This window comes from Mytilus trossulus, chromosome 7 (genome assembly GCF_036588685.1).
Source record: "Mytilus trossulus isolate FHL-02 chromosome 7, PNRI_Mtr1.1.1.hap1, whole genome shotgun sequence".
Classification (NCBI taxonomy): Eukaryota; Metazoa; Mollusca; class Bivalvia; order Mytilida; family Mytilidae; genus Mytilus; species Mytilus trossulus.
In genome coordinates this window covers 7,221,651-7,241,975 of record NC_086379.1, presented here as the reverse complement: position 1 = coordinate 7,241,975, position 20,325 = coordinate 7,221,651, and the positions used below count along the sequence as shown (strand labels likewise).

Sequence of the window (20,325 nt, the reverse complement as noted above, 5' to 3'; positions counted from 1 at the left end):
ACATCATTAAATTCTAATTATATTAACTGTTAAACAATTACACAAAACACTGATTGTTTCTAGTAAACAATGAAAATCGCAATTTTTACCTACAGGAAAACACTCTTTTTATGATATTACACCCATGACCAACATATCATGCATCAGTCATGTAAAAATATACATTAAAATTTGTTTTCAACACTTAAAAAAATGTTTTGCTCCAATATTTTGGTTATATTATATTGGGAGAGGACGTCTCTAACGTTGTTATAACTTGTGTCCAATCCCTTTTGCTACTTTTGTAAATAAAATATGTTTAAACTAATTATGTTGTTTTTTTTAATCTTCTAAAGAACGGGATGTTTATCTGACAATTATTACATAACTTCAGTACCTTGATTATGTTTTTACGATAAACTCACACAAATGTGATGGAAATAGATACCACAGGTAGGTTTTCTGACTGCGTATTAATTGATGATCTGCACTGAAGCAGAACGGAACGGAAATCGATACAGCTGTTTAGAGTGACGATGACTTTCATACAATGTAGCTAGACTGATAAATATTTGTCACATCTGATCGGCCTTGAGCGTAGGTATCAAGCAAGAGGTCAGCCAGTCTACCTTCATACCTACATGTAACTAAGTAAGGTAAGAATGTGAATAGCTTAGACGATTTAAGGTATAATTTATTCTTAGATTAGGGCTAAAACAAAAGTGTTTATTATGTGTTACTTTGTCATTATATGTGCTGCAAACTATAGAATGAGTTGCCAAACAACCTTAGAATTGAAACATCTTTTACCTAATTCAAGAATCTAATCAACTCATGGAATGGCAACTCATGTCCTTGGAATGCATGTGCTTATATTTTATTTTGTGTTAAATGTTACAGGCCGCTTTGAAGCATAATTATAGTGCTGTGTGTTTTGTGGTTGTTTGCTAAGTAATTTTAATTTGTGATTGCTGTGCTTAAGTTTTTATGTTGCTTTTAGCTTAGTGCCCACGCATGTATATATGTTAGCGGCAAAAGGTGAAATTAGGCATTAAGCTTAAATCCTAGTCAATAAGCTAACGTCTGGGCATTAAGCTTAAATCCTAATCAATAAGCTAACAACGCCTAGGCATTCAGCTTAAATCCTAATCAATAAGCTAACGAATAGGCGTTAAGCTATTGCCTGAAATTTTCAGACATTAGCTATTTCCTGAAATCTAATGATCATTATTCAACCCATCGCCGATCTTGATTTCAAGCAATAAGTGGAATTAATATTTTGTGATTTATTCTTAATATTAAGTAGTTTCGTAATTAAATTATTATTATAAATTCGTTTGACAGATCTTCAATTTGAGTTTTTTCTCATATTCTAAACGGAATTAACTGATCGTACTATTTTGTGGTTTTAAACAAATAAAAATAGGTTAAAAAAAAAGTGATTGTATCAGATAAAAAAAGGGAGAGATTCTATCAAATAAATAAATTATAATAATTATTTAGATTTTTTTACACTTCACTGGTCGCGCTGGTTTTAACTTGTCAAAAGTAGAAAGAATTAAGATATAATTTTTGCTCACACCATTTTTTCAAAGTCAAACTGTTAAATACCCCTTCAGAGGCGGATTTAGGGGTGAGAGACAGGGGGCCCGCCCCCCCCCCTTTTTGGGGGAAAAAATTGGTTGCTTATTTAGGGAATCACTGAAACGTGACTGGAGCGGGTCCCCTCTTAGGTCAGTCAGTGGGCCCCCACTTATGAAAATTTCTGGATCCGCCACTGCCTTTTTTTGCTTTTTATCTAGATTATTAGCGTTAAGTGACAGCATTTATATTAAGGACACATTTTTGAATCTTTGAGGTCTAAATTCTAATCAGGGACAGGGTCGAATCCAGCCTTTTAAAAAGGGGGTCCCAACTCAGGTCAAAGTGGTAGGTTCCAACTATATGTCCCCATTTAAATGTATTGATCGTCCAAAAAGGGGGGTTTAACTCCCGGAACCCTCCCCCTGGATCCGCCACTAAGGGAAAACAAGGTATAACATTTTTACAAATTACGGTTTTGAGAGATTGATAACTAAAGTCAATGAGATTTATGAGGTTTTTTTTTTTACATGTATGTCTTACTAGAGGAAATATGTGGTATTTTGGAAAAGGCTCATAAAGAAACTACTCATGGCGACAGAGACTGCATGATTAAACAGCTAAATATTTGATAATTTGATATTTCCCGTGATGCTATTTTTACTGTTCATTCACTTTGTGAAAATTGTAATCATTACATATGAAAAAGAAAACATATAGGGAAAGGAGTAGGAGTGAAGCTCATTTTATCTTAAGACTTTAAGTTAATCAACTTGACCTCTACTGTTATGACACTAGAGGGCAAGTTGATTTCATGGATTTTCAATCAAACGCAGATGGAAACTATACATCTTTTGTGGTGTTCAAATATCACCTTACATAAATTTAATTCTAGAAGAGTTAATCAATTGTGAAACAACTTTAAGTGGTCATAAGGCAGCAACCCATGAGTCCGGCGGTGATTTTAACACAAATTAAATTCTATTTAGTTTTCATATTTTGAAATTATTATTTGATGAGTTTTGATATATTAAAGTACATATTTTTTTTACCTAGTTTTCATATTTTGAAAGTATTATTTGATAAGTTTTGATATATTGAAGTACATATTTTATAAGTAATATTAGATCCGGAAGATGACATTTAACTTCAGTTCTGATGATGTTGTTATGTAACAAATGTATTTTCATTTAGATGAATAAATGTCCTTTATTTACTCACATTTATATTTTAGACATTAAGCTTAATGCCTGCACACCCTTTTCAGGATTTAAGCTTAAATCGCTAACATATATTATATATAGTATTTAAATTAGTTTAGCCTTAATGTGCTGGCTGCCATCTTTGATGATGGATCGGCTCGGCTACAAGGTAACAACACTTGTGCAGCACCTCATTAGGAACATTCATGCCATGTTTGGTTTCATTCTATTCAGTTGTTCTCTAAAAGAAGTTCAAAATGTGAAAAGTGTATGCCGACGACGGGCGACAAACGCCAAAGTGATGAGAAAAGCGAACTTTTTACATTTTGAACTTCTTGTAGAGAACCACTGAATGAAATGAAACCATATATGACATGAATGTTCCTTATGAGGTGTTGACCAAGCGTTGTTCTTTTGTAGCCGATCCATTATCCAAGATGGCCGCCAGCGGGGGACTTAGTTTAACATAGGACCCTATGGGAAATGCATAAAAATTACTTCTTTTAGAGAATCACTAAATGGAATGAAACAAACTATGGTTTGAATGTTCCTTATTAGGCGCTGACCAAGTGTTGTTACTTTGTAGCCGAACCATCATCCAAGATGGCCGCCAGCGGGGGACTTCGTTTAACATAGGACCATATGGGAAAACATGCAAATGACTGCTATTAGAGAACCACTGAATGGAATGAAACCATACCTAGCATGAATGTTCCTTATGAGGTGTTGACCAAGCGTTGTTATTTAGTAGCCGATCCATCATCCCATGTGGCTGCCAGTGGGGGACTAAGTTTAACATATAAGACCCTATTGGACATGCATACAAATGACTGCTTTTAGAGAATCACTGAATGGAATGCAACGATACATAGTATGAATGTTCCTTATGACATGCTGACCAAGTGTTGTTACTTTGCAGCTGATCCATCATCCAAGATGGTGGCCAGTAGTGGAATTGGTTTAACTAGGGACCCTAAGGGAAATACATACAAATGTCTACTTTTAGTGAACCACTGAATTGAATGAAACCAAACATAGCATAAAGGTTCCTTTCTTAATGAGTGGCTGGCCAAGTTTTGTTACTTTGTAGCCAAATTATCTTTTTATATGATTTCAAAAAAAAAGTAGAATCAGGTGAGCGATACAGGCTCTTGAGAGCCTCTAGTTTCTCATTCTTGAAATATTGATTTGATAGTTGGTATAACTTTTACCGTGACTATTTAAAGTTTAAGTTCAATTTTGTTTCCAGTCTGATTTGCTGCAGTGTTATGGTCCTTGGAAATAGCAAATTCACTCAAATAATCAGTTTTCTTCATATGTGTGTTTTTGTCATTCTTTGATATATTGACCTGATATATGTTATATAATTTAAACCATGGCAATTTATATATCAAGTTAGTTTTTTCGTCCAATACAATGGATTTTTAATAGGTAGAGGACTATTTATTACCATGCAATACTCACATAATGCTTGTTTCGACAGATATGTTGAAATAAGACTGTATGATGGTTCTTTATTTAATAGACAAAAGTGTATTAGTTCACGACTTTTATTTTATTATCAAGTGCATTGATTTATAAAATATTTCATTGGCGCTGAGTCATTCTAATTGCATAATTATTTAAATTGTTGTGTTTTAGATGCTGTGCAGGTTCAAGGTATGGCTGAAACTTTGTGGACCAGAACCATATATTTTGCCAGCAGGTCTTTACCTGGTATTATTAGTTTTCTGTACGTACATTCAATATGTTTAATATTTCATAAAATAGAGGCAGAAAACACCAAAAGGGTATGTAAACTTATTCAGTTAAAAAAAAAACTTATATATGACAGTCATTTTTTATATAAATAAGACCCGTTAGCTTTCTCGTTTGAATTGTTTTACATTGTTGTATCGGGGCCCTTTATAGCTGACTATGCGGTATGGGTTTTGTTCATTGTTGAAGGCCCTACGGTGACCAATAGTTGTTAATGTATGTGTCATTTTGGTCTCTTGTGCACAGTTGTCTCATTGGCTATCATACCACATCTTTTTTTATATGGCAAAAAACGGCCAACAGCATAGAACTCTGCATAGAAAACAAGATACAGAGCTAAACAACCCCCATCAAAAACCAAAATGGGATCTCTTATCATTATTTTATCTCAGTCGTTGAAAAGTACCAATGTAATCTCAAATTGATACTTTTCTACATTTTCTTTATTTCGTCTACAATCAATTTTGCTAATAGTAATCATTTTGTCACTCCGAATCCAATATACTAGTTTAAGCTTATTTTCCATACACAAAATTTAAGGTAATTTAAGCTAATTTTCCTAGTCCAGTCAATCTAGCATAAATTTGACCCTAACCTGAAAGTAATTGCAACAGAAGATTTTAAAGTTTTGATCATTTTTTTTTTTATTATTTTTTTTTATTATACCCCAAATATACACAGAAAAAAAGTCCCATTAATCTAACTTGAGGAAAACTAAAAAAATCACCATTTAAAATTCTTATGGAGTTTTGCAGTGAAAAGGGAAATAACTCTTGCAAAAAAGACAGAAATGTCAATAAAAATTGATACAAAATTACAACTTTACCGCTCCTATTCAACAGAATGTATTTCTTCTTGATTTTTTAGCGGTCTTTAGAGTATAACAAACAACTCTAAAGGTGTTTTCGTATGTTTTATCAAGCTATAATCTAGATTTCGTAATTTATTAGTTGATCATTTATTGAATTTTTCAACATGTCAAGGTAAAGAATCTCAAATTTAATACAAATAATTAAGCATGTATTCTTCTTTTTGTGGTTATAAGTTTCATAAGATAAGTAAGTTGCTGAAAAAATATAATATACAGATATAAAAAATACAAAATTTTCACATTATTTTTTTCAAATGGTTACAAAGCTTCAAATTTGCAATTTCTTTAATGAAAAATGTACAAAAAAATATAACTACCCATAAGACTTCGGTTTTGTACATTTCATGATAAGATTATATATTAAATTTAGTCAAATACAAACTTATAACGCCATCAAAGTATCATCCATATACAAATTTAAGCTCATTTGTACAATTTTGTCGCAGTGATGTAAAGGCAGACTTTGGAAATTCTTTAAGTATACAGATATTGATGTGTTACACTACAGCCATATAATTTAATGTGCAGTTGAATCTCCATGGTATTACTGTAAGATGAAGATCTGACCGCGCAGTGAACTAAATGCCTACGATTTACTGCAAAAAAATCAGTAATATGATACTGAATGACTTACAATTATATTACTTGGTTAAACAATGCATTTCAGCTAGTAAAACAACCTGTGGAAATTAGGTGATTCTAACCTACATGTACATGCTTCTTTGATCTACATGAGATTTATCATTGACACAACTTTTGGGCTTTGAGCAGATCTGAAAAGTTTGTGAGAAAAAAAAATGTTTCACTTAAACTGGTTGCTAGCAATTCAGTTAAAAAAAGTTTTAGAATAAATTGATGCTTTCTTGAATTCAAGAAATAATCCATACATCACGCGCACTGAAAGAAAACAAATTCCTCGAGTTGGAGCTAAAATAACACCGATTTTAACTTTTCGGAATTTTGGATCCTCAATGCTCTTCAACTTCGTTATAATTTGGATTGGTAAATAGTTTGATATGAGCGTCACAAATGATCGAGTCTTGTGTAGACGAAACACGCGTCTGGCGTACTTAATTATTATCCTGAAACCTTTGATAACTATTAACTTGGCGTCATGGTTTGAATAAATGCAAGTGTACAAACGAACTTATGGCAAGGAATTTGACAGTTGTTATCCATTTGTTTGATGTGTTTGAGCTTTTGATTTTGCCTTTTCATTAGGACTTATACATTTGTATCTATAAATTGACTATGAGTGTCGGTTGAAAACAAAACTTTACGACAAAAGAGATGATTTCATCTTGAAAAAAAAGGTTCCCAATTGTGACCTTTTCATTTTCAAACCAAGAGATCCAAATGGTGAAGTTGAATTCATCACTTCGTAAATTTTACGGACGCCATCACGAGTTGGTTGACCGGTTATGAAATATCCGTTATACATCTGGTATTGGATATGTTCGTATCTACAATCCCATTCTCTTTTCACAAATGTGAACTACCGAATTAGACTTTTTACTGGTTTTGTAAAAAATAAATGAGAAATACAGCAGGTGCTACATGTGAAGCAGGATCTGCTTACTCTCCCGGAGCACCTAAAATCACCACCATTTTTTGATGGGTTTCGTGTTGTTGTGTGTACCATTGTCAATTTTTAATGGAATTTGATGCGACTGTCGTACAAGTATGAGGTTTAGCGCTATAAAACCAGGTTCAATCCACCATTTTCTACATTTGAACATGCCTTTACCAAGTCAGAAATATGACAGTTGTTGTCCATTCGTTTGATGTTTTTTGTCATTTGATTTTGACATTTGATTAGGGACTTTCCGTTTTGAATTTTCCTCGGAGTTCAGTATTTTTGTGATTTAACTTTTTTCTAATATCATTACCACCCTAATTTCATGAGAGAGAAAAACTATACAATTTCTAAATAAAGCTCCTACATAAAAAAGAAGCATATTAATGAACTAGATTGTATTACTATATTTACTTGTGTGTACAGCTACATTTTCTTATGTTTACAGCTGTATGTTTCTTTGCAGGTTGTTACCAAGAATATATGATAACAGATGGATGGTCAACTGAGCTCAAATATAAGGTAAGATTAAATAGGTCAACAGTTAGGCAATTATAGGAGATATCATTTGATTTACTAAGTATATAAATAGGGGCTATGATGAAATTTAAAAAAAGGCAGGACATAAGTTTGAGAGAGAAAAAAATGAGAAACTTGGCAAAAACTCCAGGGAGGTTGACAATTTAAATTTTTTTAAAAGTCACACCTATATATAAATATAAAAGGACAGGACCAAATAGAGTGGAAATAAATTTAAAATACAGGACAGAGATTACAACTCACAAATGCATGTCAATATTTTCCTCCTGCAGGGTTTGAAAAAAAAACAATTCACAACTATCACGTGTAGTTATGCTGTCTTTATGACGTCAACATACTGTTATAACTGCCTGGTATTTTTATTTTCAGGAGCCTACACCACCAAATATGTTGGAAGGATCAATAGATTATTCCAGTCAAAGCAAGGAAATCACGTTTGTCACAGCCTATTTTAATCTTGGTAAAATCATGAAAGGTCCTTTCAAAACATTCAATACACAATCGTATTACAAATGGATGAAAAATTACGCGTTTATGAACAACACTATTATTCTCTACACCGATTTAGAAGATTTAGCAACTAATTTTAAACTGGAAAGATCTCATTTTCAAGATCACATGACCAGAATATTTTTAAAAAAGCAAAACGAATTTTGGGCATTTGGATTAAAACAAAAAATAGAGAAAATTTACAATCAACCAGACTATCCAAAATGGTATCCGAATACTGTCATGGCTTCATATTCGTGTGCCATGCATGTAAAGTATGATCTTTTAAAGGAGGTAATAAAGGAAAAATTAGTAAACACAAAATATTTAGCATGGATTGACTTAGGTTATTTCAGAGGCAATGAAAAGGGTGTTTTTACATTACAAACTCCACAAAATATTAAAGACGATCATATAGCATTTGTACAGATTGATAAATTCGTAGACATGACTCCAAAACAAATCATGTTTAGTAATAGTGTATTTTTAGCTGGTGGATTATTCATTGGTACACCTGACTACTTACTACTGTTTGTTGAAGATTATAAAAAAGCAGTTGAAGGATTAATTACAATGAGTATAATGAACACAGACCAACAGGTGCTTTATTGCATGTACTCGCCAAAATCTCCATTCCAACCTAGAGTACCTATCCAGAGATATTACAGCCAAAGCCGTTGGTTGTGGTTCTATCTTGGTGACATATGTAGGGAAAGTAGTTTATTTCTATTGAGAAAAAAGACAAAATTAAGAGACTTCATAGCAAGTAGTATATTTTTGTAATGTATCTTATGAATATGGCATCATTTTTGTTTAATCACCTTTTCTTAGGAATAGACCACTTTCAGGACATGTTCTTCACGGAAAGTTCGTCAATTATGCCCGCTGTTTTTACGACATTCACTAGGTAAAGGAGATCGCCTGTATCCCTGCATTATTCATGTTCATTCTTCGTCTTCGCTTATGTAGAAATATTGTTTGTTCCATAGGTTCTTAATCACAATTCTCTTATCACAGCAGTGCTGATTATCCATTATAAGTAATTGATTTGCCGAATTATTCGTGCAATATGACGTCATTTTTTCAACCACTCGCTCAACGTTGACAGGAAGTGAAGAAACCTTTACCTAAACGCATGTGGTATCATCCACAAAAAGTGGTCTTTTTGCTTATTCGATACAGCATTTGTGTGTTGAGTTAAGACGTTGATTGCTGGCTATAGATAATCAGCCAATGATCAAAGGCTTTTTGTAATATTTTTTTTTATGTATAACCATATTTGTTAATAATTTAATTTTGGATGTAACGCGTCTTCTGATTGGCGGACATTATTTTGTTATGAGGCCATTAAGACATAATTTAGTCATGTGACCGTGGCGTCATCAACGTTTTTTCATGGTTTTCTACGGTTTTAAATGGAATTTAGAATTAAATTATAAAAAAATTATGGTAATATTTTGTCTGTCTATTCGAAATAACATTAAAAAAAATGTTGTACACACTGTTACGCGCGTTATTCAGTGTGCACCAATTTTTTTATGTTATTTCCTCATAGACAGAAAAATATTACAGTCATTCCTTGAAGAAATTACATTAAAATAAAAATAGCAATAATCGTTGTTAAAGAAAGATATGTATGTTTAATTTTTTAACTTATCTTCGTTAGTTGTAAAACCATTTGCAATAATGGACAAAAGAAGATATTTTATATTTCCTTCCGATGCATGATTGAATGATTAATATTAAGTTGCCATTTCAAGATGAATGCAATCTTTGACCCGGCAGCGCTTTTATGATAGCAATACATTTATAATACTTTGTATACATTGCCTATTTTATTTTTATCAATTTCAACGGCGTTTTAATTCGAAGTCTTTAATTCTAGTGTTCTTCATGTACTGATTAAACTGTGTAACTTTATTTTTATTTTAGGGTAGGTTTTCAAATTAGCTCTAAAATTTAACCGAGTTTGATTTTAACAACAACTGATTTTTTTTAAATCCTGAATCTAGAATTTCATTTATATTTTTGTCATTCTAGTACCATTTGTATATGATATAGTGAATTTTGAAACAACAATTACAAATGCAATGATAAAAACATTTTTGCACAGAGTATTAGTCACTAATAAATAAAAAAATTTTATAGGTGTCAGACCACCATTTAAAAGTCCAATTGCATAGCTTTCTAAATTTTTTATCTTAAGTTTAACCTCTTGCAAACCAGGTATGTCCTGAATCAGGAATCTGAATACAGGTATCACCTTTCTTCATGCCTTTAAAGCCATATAAGAAAGAAGAGACCTTCCGAATGGATGTACCACTAAAACAACCCCTGGTTTTCTTGAAATCTTAAATTAGTATTATACCATGGAGCGCATTAATCCTCAATTGTTAATTTCAACTCATAAACAAGTACAACATGTATATTTGGGCTCAAAATTATCTTAATATATTTCTCTTTCACCAAAAGTTTCATTTCTGCAAATTGGTTGGGTAGCTTAAGTAAACAATGACATTAAATGCACTATTTTTTGTCCCGAGTAGACCTACTTTTAAATTTGAGGGAGTAATTGGTAGTCTGACACCTAAACTGGTAAGATGGTCAAAAATTCAAACGTTTCGACTATACTCTTGAGGAATCTTAATTATCAAAAAAAGTTAAATTTCTAACATATAAAATTGATGATGTGGTACATGTATGATTGCCAATGAGACAATTCTCTACAAGAGACCAAATGACATAAATAAACAGCTATAGGTCACCGTACGGCTTCCAACAATGAGCAAAGCTTGTACCGAATAGTCAGCTTTCAAAAGGCCCCAAATCAAAAATGTGAAACAATCCAAACGGGAAAACCAACGTCCTAAATGATGTTAAAAAGAAACGAAAAACAAATAATTATTCAACACACCAACAAACTACAAACAGGGAATAACAGGCGCCTGACTATGGACAGACATGTACATGTACATGAATACAGAATGTGGCGGGATAACACATGTTATAGTGGGTCTTATCTATGATAGTGGTAGAACGTAGAACATAAGAACGAAATATTTAAATCTGGTAAAAGGGTAAACTCATCCTATGGATACAAATAGAGATACATATAACAAAAACACAGAGTGGACGTAACCGGGTACTTGTACAGCTCAACATAAAATGACACTGATAGTAGTACTACTGACAGCTAGTTTAAAGCCAATTACATGTACAACTACTAAACAAAAATTATGCATCTAAGACTAAATTATCAATCAATACTCGTCCAATTGATTGAGTGGAAAGACGATACAAACATATCTTCCTATGTCTATATAAAGAAACACATGACATTGTGCAATGCAAAGATACAGGTATCGACTGGTTGTAGATCCACGAAAGTCCATATATTTTTAACAATAATATTTAGTTTGATTTTAAATTAAGAATTGGATGCTTCTTTTTGTAACTTCATTGGGGTGTAAAGGCGTTGACTGAAGTACATTTTGTATGAATGGCGGAAGCGCTTCATTCTAAAAATGTGCACACGGTCAACGCTTTTACAACCCTATGAAGATCAATGAAGTTACAAAAAGAAGCATTCATCAGATTTTGTCCATCCATATCTATAAATTAATATTGTTTATCATTTTTTTTTATTTCAATTGTATCTCAATAAAAAAATTGGATTAGCATTAACTCTATTTTGATTGGTGTGATGGAAAATGCAGTAAAAATTATTTCTTTGAGAGCACTTGTTTTCCTCATATTATAAGAGATATTTAACGGTTAAAAAAGAGCGCAAAAAATACCAGATAATTAATTATTCAAACGCATAAATCGAAAATAAACTAACAATGCCATGGCTAAAAAAGTTAACGACAAACAGCACAACACACAACATAACTATAGATAAAGAAAAACGAATCTAATCAAAAACTTGGCAGCATCGCATGTGCAATGGAAGGGTACGTAGATTCTGGTTCATCTGTGGCGTATTCTATGCAATTATATGAACTCATTTGAGTGATTGCATAAGTTTTTAAACATTATTCTCTTAACAAAACAAATCATTATTAATATACCACTTTCGAGTTCATCCGGCAAAAACTCGTCAATTATGCATGCCTTTATGACGTCATTAACCAGATAGAGGGGGTCGCCTGTATCTCTGCATTATTTACGTTCATCAAGCGTCTTAGTGATCGTCTCTGTGCAGGATAAACTAGAAATAATAGTTGCTCTGTAGGTACTTACTGACAATTCCCTAATGACAGCAGTGTTGATTGTCAATTTTGAGAATTCAATTTGCCGAACAATTCGTACAATATAGAATTATAATTTTCCAACCACTCGCTCAATATTGGAAGGGAAGTGACGACGCCCCTAAACGCCCAAATGACGGTGTTAAAGGCGCGTATTATTGACGAGTTTTTTCCGGTGACGGATTAACTCCAATCTCCCATACAGACAGAGTTATCGCCCTTTCCTCCTCAATCTCCCACAATATCCCATACAGACAGAGTTATCGTCCTTTCCTTCTCATATATTTTATGATACTATGATACTAAACCCCTAACGAGAGGGATTGTACCTGATATTCATATGATGAAGACATAATCTTTGAATCAGTTTAATTGAGGTCTGGAGCTGGCATGTCAGTTAACTGCTAGTAGTCTGTTGTTATTTATATGTATTATTGTCATTTTATTTATTTTCTTTTGTTACATCTTTTGACATCGGACTCGGACTTCTCTTGAACTGAATTTTAATGTGCGTATTGTTATTCTTTTACTTTTCTACATTGGCTAGAGGTATAGGGGGAGGGTTGAGATCTCATAAACATGTTTAACCCCGCCGCAATTTTGCGCCTGTCCCAAGTCAGGAGCCTCTGGCCTTTGTTAGTCTTGTATGATTTTAAATTTTGGTTTCATGTGTATAATTCGGAGTTAAGTATGACGTCCATTATCACTGTACTATTATGTATATTTTAGGGGCCAGCTGAAGGACACCTACGGGTGCGGGAATTCTCGCTACATTGAAGACCCATTGGTTGCCTTCGGCTGTTGTTTACTCTATGGTCGGGTGGTTGTCGCTTTGACATATTCACCATTTCCTTTCTCAATTTCATTGTTATTATCTAGCTGGATGTTATGTTATTTATAACTCATTAGAGAGTTTAATCATACTTTTAATTCTTTATTACAAAAAAATTATCAGAAAAACCTTAAATGATCGTCGATTTATCCAAAAGTGTTGAAGTTGCACATAGGAAGTAGGGCACATTAGGAATCTTTATATAGTTTATTATCCCCTGCGGTTTTGGCTAAGCTGTCGAAGAACAAATGTATGAAATGTTTAATCGCCGAAAATCTCTAAATACAAGTAGTTTAGATTTCCCAAATGGCAAAAGTCGTAGGAAAATTGTTTGTCATCAATACGTAGTCAACTACGTCAGTAGTCTTAAAATAAGTTCGACTGTTCAAGCTGTTGGCGGCAATGTTAAATTTTAAGACGAAATTTTTGTACATTATCAATTTGGAGGCAGGGGTTCAAATTAGCGGTTGTCCGAGGTGTGCGACCTTCCACTTTTGCATTCAGACTTTCCATTTTGGTTACCGTAGCTACGCTCGACGTGCCCGACTCGAGAGGAAATAAAAATAATAACTTTGCAAACCTTTTTACCCAAGGCTCCTAATAAACGATATCAAAACTTGTTTTAGCATTATTATTCATGACAGCTATGTTCATCTTGTTCAACCGCTAGCTTTATGCAGAAAATCGCCGACAAAGAATGTAAAAATTCGAGTAAAATCGTATCTGACAAAAACAACATTGAAAACAAAATGGCTGACATGAGAAGAAAATTACAATATCGGATCCGATTTCGTAAGCGGATATGGGTAATTCCGGGTTTTTACGTTCGTTGAACTTTGACAAAAATCAGACAGATGACAAAAGTAAAATCACAAAAATACTGAACTCAGAGGAAAATCAATTTGGAAAGTCCATAATCACATGGCAAAATCAAAAAACAAAACGTATCAAAAACGAATGGACAAGAACTGTCATATTCCTGACTTGGTACAGGCATTTTCAAATGTAGAAAATGGTGGATTAAACCTGGTTCTATAGCGCTAACCCTCTCACTTTAATAACAGTCTCATCAAATTCCGTTACATTTACATGATGCGTTAAATAAACAGTCACAATCAATAAAATAGTCAAAATATGGGAACATCAGTCATCATCGTATAACAATTTAACAGGACACAACAACTTCTACTATCTACGAACACATGGATTGATTTGAGTGTCTGACGTCAGAAAAATTATATACGTCACATAAATTTGTCGTTCAATGTGCATACAATAGTTATCCAAAGTACCTGGATTATAAACAATTTTAAATTTTACATAGGCAATGAGCGCAGACAGGGTTAAAAAATCAAAAGTATGTAAGAATAAATTACAGAAATCAAACTAGTCCAAAAGTTATACATAGAATTTATGAGAATCCAAAACTTTTAAAAGGAACAATTTAACAGGACACAAAAACCTATCCACGAACACATGGATCTACTTGAGTGTCCGACGTCAGAAAAATTATATACGTCACATAAATTTGTCGTTCAATGTGCATACAATAGTTATCCAAAGTACCTGGATTATAAACAATTTTAAATTTTACATAGGCAATGAGCGCAGACAGGGTTAAAAAATCAAAAGTATGTAAGAATAAATTACAGAAATCAAACTAGTCCAAAAGTTATACATAGAATTTATGAGAATCCAAAACTACATCTTTGCATGGTAAAAAAATATAAACACTAGAATTGAAAACCAAAAGATAAATGCAAAAGAATGGGAAAAAAACAACAGAAAATATGTTGTACTGAAACTCAAAATTACTTTTTGACAAATTTTAATGTCAAAATCCAATCAGCGACAATGTGAGTCTTTGTGACAGCTGGGAACAGTATATCTAACAATATATATGGTCCGGTGACGGTATATATGTTCTTTCTCAGTAATAAATTTTGGTAAAGCAAGTTAGATGCTTTTAAAGTGTAAACCTATTACTGCAATTTCTATGGGTATTTTTTTTTTCTCAATTTTGATGGGCCATTAAAAAAGCTGGAAGATTCTTATTTTACACATATAAAGCAACTAGATTACTAGTATATGATACCTGAATGTTAGCAAATCATATGATATGTATGTGGAGTTCTTTGAAGTACTCTACCCCCTCCTGTTTGATAACTTTGAAATTGATGGGATCCCCACATCTCAACCATATACATTCATATATGGGACTATATAACTAATCAAATGAAATATAGGTGAAGTCCCTAGGGTCACCCACCACCTCCTGCTTTAGAACTTGGAAACAATCGAGATCCTGTCCACTCAACCATATATATTTATGTATGGGACAATATAAAAAATCAAATGAAATATAGGGGTAGTCCATGTGGGTCATCCAACCCCTCTTGTTTGAGAACTTAGAAACGGTCAAGATCCCCACCCCTAAACCATATATATTCATGTATGGGACACTAATTTAACAAACCATGTGAAATATAGGTGGTGTTCCTAGGGTCACTCTACCCCTTCTTGTTTGAGAATTTGAATACCGTTGCTATCCCCACCCATACATCATATATATTAAATAAATATCATATTGTAAATTAAGGAATGTATCTCCCTCATGCAAAGCTCTGATTCCTTTCACGGATTTGGCTACACTTTTTGGACCTTTCGGATTATAACTCTTCGTCTTTTTTATAAGCTTTGGATTTTCAAATATTTTGGCCACGAGCATCACTGAAGAGACATGTATTGTCAAATGCGCACCTGGTGCAAGAAAATTGGTACCGTTAATTTAATTACTACCAGTGGGTCGATGCCTCTGCTGGTGGACTATTAGTCCCCGAGGGTATCACCAGCCCAGTAGCCAGTACTCCGGTACTGGTATGAAAATACGGATTTGTTGGTGTTATTAAAACATGTTATATTTGCTGTTACAAAATATTATAAATTATTATAATTTAAGGAATGTATCTCCCTCATGCAAAGCTCTGATTTCTTTCACGGATTTGGCTATACTTTTTGGACCTTTCGGATTATAGCTCTTCATCTTTTATATAAGCTTTGGATTTTCAAATGTTTTGGCCACGAACATCACTGAAGAGACATATATTGTCTAAATGCGCATCTGGTGCAAGAAAATTGGTACTGTTAATTTAATTAATGTATTGGACAATAAAACAAAGTAAATGAGTTATAGGGGAAGTCCCTAGTGTCACTGCACCCTCATGTTTGAGAACTTGGAAACAGTCGAGATCATCTACCCCTTAACCATTAATACTCATGTATTGGACTTAATTACAAATCAAATATAATATAGGGGGAGTCCCTGTGGTCACCCCACCCCTCCTGTTGTTTGAGAACTTGGAAACAGTCGAGATCCCCACATTTAAGTTAAACCATATATTTTTATGTATGGGACAAAAGAACTATTCAAATGAAATATAGGGAGAGTCCTAAGGGTCAACCTACCTAATCCTGTTTGATAACTGGGAAACAGATGAGATCCCCACCCCTCAACCATATATATATATATATATATATATATATATATATATATATATATTCATGTATGGGACAATATAAAAAATCAAATGAAAAATAGGGGTAGTCCCTAGGGTCACCCACACCCTCTTGTGTGTGTTTTGAGTTTTGAAAACTTGTAAAAGATTAAGATACCATTCCTAAACCATATATATATTCATTCCTGTTTGTCATTTCAAAAAGATTGAATGACATACAAGGTCTATCTCATAGGCGTCACATATGCATATCACTTTGCTAGACTTATAACACCTGTCATTTTATTCCAAACTTAGACATCATGGTCTTGGGGTGAAGGTGGGAGTCATTAGCATTTACTATGGACAGGTCAGTCTATTCATACTTTTACAAGCTTATACTAAAGTCAACTTGGACTACTAACAGTCAACTAATACGAACAATTACGATCAACTTGAAGAACTGCAATCATTGCGAATTTGTTCCACTGCTGACTCAAGACTCATGACCATGAAAACAAATATACTTGATATATACGTTGCTATCGAAAACCTTGATAAAATATGAATTATTTGCCTTAATGATTAATTCATTAAATGAACATAAATGTACAATTATATATGAAAGTTTAATGTTTGTTCTTTTAAATCTTTAAAAAAAAACATTGCCACAGTTCTCAAAATTATGTTTGCCTTGGTTTTTGGTTAACTTCCTACAGTGCTTACAGCGCTTTGATTGGTTATCAAAACTTCATTGCTTTTTTGTCAACAAAGAGACACACCAAGTACGGTATTTCCACTTCTATGTATAACATATTTTTCAAGCGATTGCGTATCAAGTGTTCTACAATACTGAGAAGGTTGTAACTTAAAAACTTACATATTGATGTATAAATTCAAATTACTTTAAAGATCCATTGTGCGTCTCATCGAAAATGCAACAAATTACTGACATATTGTTTTATCCTACCGTACGATACAGATAATATCACTGCACTTTCAAATTCAAGTTAAATCATACAGTACAAAATATGTCCTAAAATTGTTAACAGATTATTTTTTGTCATATTTCTATCAACGCAGATCATTGTCAGCTAGAACATGCGTTAGGTTCTTTAGTTAGACATTATTGACCTGGCTTTGTAGTTATACAACCTGTCATTGTATGATTGTGTTATGGACGAATTGTGTATTTTTGTCATTCATTTTGCTAGGGTACTTTGTCTATATGCCTACATATGTTTCTTTGTTATTCACACATCGTTGTCATTAAAATGATATTGTATACAAGAGGGACGAAAGATACCAAAGGAACAGTCAAACTCATAAATCTAAAACAAACTGACAACGCCATGGCTAAAAATGAACAAGACAAACAGAAAAACAATAGTACACATGACACAACATAGAAAACTAAAGAATAAACAACACGAACCCCATCAAAAACTCATGTGATCTCAGGTGCTCCGGAAGGGTAAGCAGATCCTGCTCCACATGTGGCACCCGTCGTGTTGCTTATGTGATTATAAATCCGGTAAATAGTATAATTCGGTAGGTCACATTCATGAAAGGGAAGGGGATTGTAGTTACGAAGTAAGGAACATATCCGATATCATTTGTGAAACGGATATTCCATAACGGTCAATCAACTCGTGATGGCGTCCGTAAAATTTACGAAGGGATGATTTCAACTTCACCATTTGAAACTCTTGGCTTAAAAGCTTCCTTGTGAGCAGTAACCATCTATCAAGAAAAGCATGATAGGAATTGCAAGCACGGGAGATATATACCCCGTGTGCAGGTGCTGCTTGAATGTTGCTACTTAGAAATGGAAAGTTCACAATTGGAAAGCTGAAATCATCTCCTTTGTCGTAAAGTTTTGTTTTCAACCGACCCTCATTGTCAATTTCTAGATGTAAGTCAAGATATGAAGCCGACTTACCTGTATCAGTAGTATCCTTTATCTCGAATATGATGGGATAGATGCGTTCCACATAGTCACCAAATTTTGAATTGTTTAGTGAAAGAACGTCATCTACAACTGTAATCCAGTGAGAGCATTTAATAACTATAAAAGCAGTTTTAGTTCACCATTTATATCTAGGAAATAAGAAAAAAAGGAATATGACAGTTGGTATCCATTCGTTTGATGTATTTGAGCACTTGATTTTACCGTTAGATTGCGGACTATCCGTTTTGATTTTTCGGTATTTTTGTTATTTTAATATTTTCTTCTTGATACAGTTTCTGTCATTAAAAAGGTAAACGAATGTAACTTGCATAGTAGTGTCAATCTAAATAAGCGGATAAGTTAAATACATATAAGAAGATATGGTATGAGTGCCAAGTCACCATTTGTTAATGTCAACCATTATAGGTAACATTCCGGTCTTCATCAACACAACGCTCACATCGAACAACAAGCTATTAAGGGCCCCAAACTACTGTTAAACCATTCGAACGAAAGAAACAACGGTCTATTCAATATGATAATGAGAAACGAGAAATACTTATGAACGACATCGACAAAACGACAACAACTGAATATTGGGTTCCTGACTCAGGACAGTGCAAATAATTGTAGCGGGTTTAAATGTTTGAATAGGATATCAATGACATTAACGGTGATGTTTTACTGCAACATATATACATTTCGATCTTAGAAGCCAGAGTAAATGAGCATTAAAAAATTACTAGTGTTAAATCATTCGAAAAGGAAGAGCAACGATCTAATCTATATAAAAAAAAAGAAATCAAGAAACACGTATGAACTACATAAACAGACGTAATTAATGTACATCAGATTCCTGACTTAGGACTGGTGCAAACATTTGCAGCGGAATTACATTTTTTTCTGAAAAATGGAATAGCATCACAACATAGAAAAACACACTATAAAATATCAATTGGAAGGCTTACCTCAAACAAAAACGCAAATTGACACTCAATGAACGAATGCAAATACATAGTATTCTTAAGCTATAGCTCTGAGGTGGAAGAAGATGAATAAAAAGTAACTTGAATTACAATAAAAGTTAAATCATAAAAATACTGAACTTGGAGGAAACTCAATTCGGAAAGTCCATAATTACATGGCAAAATCAAATAACAAAACGCATAAAAACGAAAGGACAAGAACTGTCATATTCCTCACTTTGTACAATTTGTGGCAATTTCAAATGTAGAAAATTGTGGATTAAACCTGGTTCTATAGCGCTAACCCTCTCACTTTAATGACAGTCTTAATAAAATGGTCAAAATATGGGTACATCAGCCATCATCGTATAACAATTTTAAAAGGGACAATTTATCAGAACACAAAAACATCTACTATCTACGAACACATTGGTTGATTTGAGTGTCTGACGTCAGATAATTGTATACATCACATGAATTTGTCGTTCAATGTGCATACAAACAAATTTTAAAATTTACATAGCCATGTTATCATACAGGGTTAAAAAATCAAAAGTATGTTAGAATAAATTTCAGAAATAGACCGAGATTTAAACTAGTCCAAAAGTATATATAGAATTCATTAGAATCCACAAATAGTTAATTCCACTACGCGATTGAATGATTTTGACGTTTGTGGTTCAACGTATATTGTAATTCAAAATAGAAATATATCATAATGACATATAATAGAACAATATCATACTCACGGGATCTTTTAAAGTGCAGTGCCACGTTATAAAAACAAAAGAAATACAAAAAGTCGCATATACATAACAAGTTACCAAAAAATAAACC

General features: G+C 33.2%; 1 protein-coding gene across 1 annotated transcript; it reads left to right on the top strand.

Annotated features, from left to right (window-relative positions):
- The first annotated feature begins 512 nt into the window (after positions 1–512).
- On the top strand, positions 513–9,245 carry LOC134726790 (uncharacterized). Its single transcript, XM_063591207.1, has 4 exons — positions 513–635; positions 4,404–4,494; positions 7,434–7,489; positions 7,877–9,245. Exons 2-4 carry the CDS (start codon positions 4,404–4,406, stop codon positions 8,777–8,779), a joined length of 1,050 nt encoding a protein of 349 aa, XP_063447277.1. The 5' UTR covers positions 513–635; the 3' UTR covers positions 8,780–9,245.
- The last annotated feature ends 11,080 nt before the right edge of the window (positions 9,246–20,325 follow it).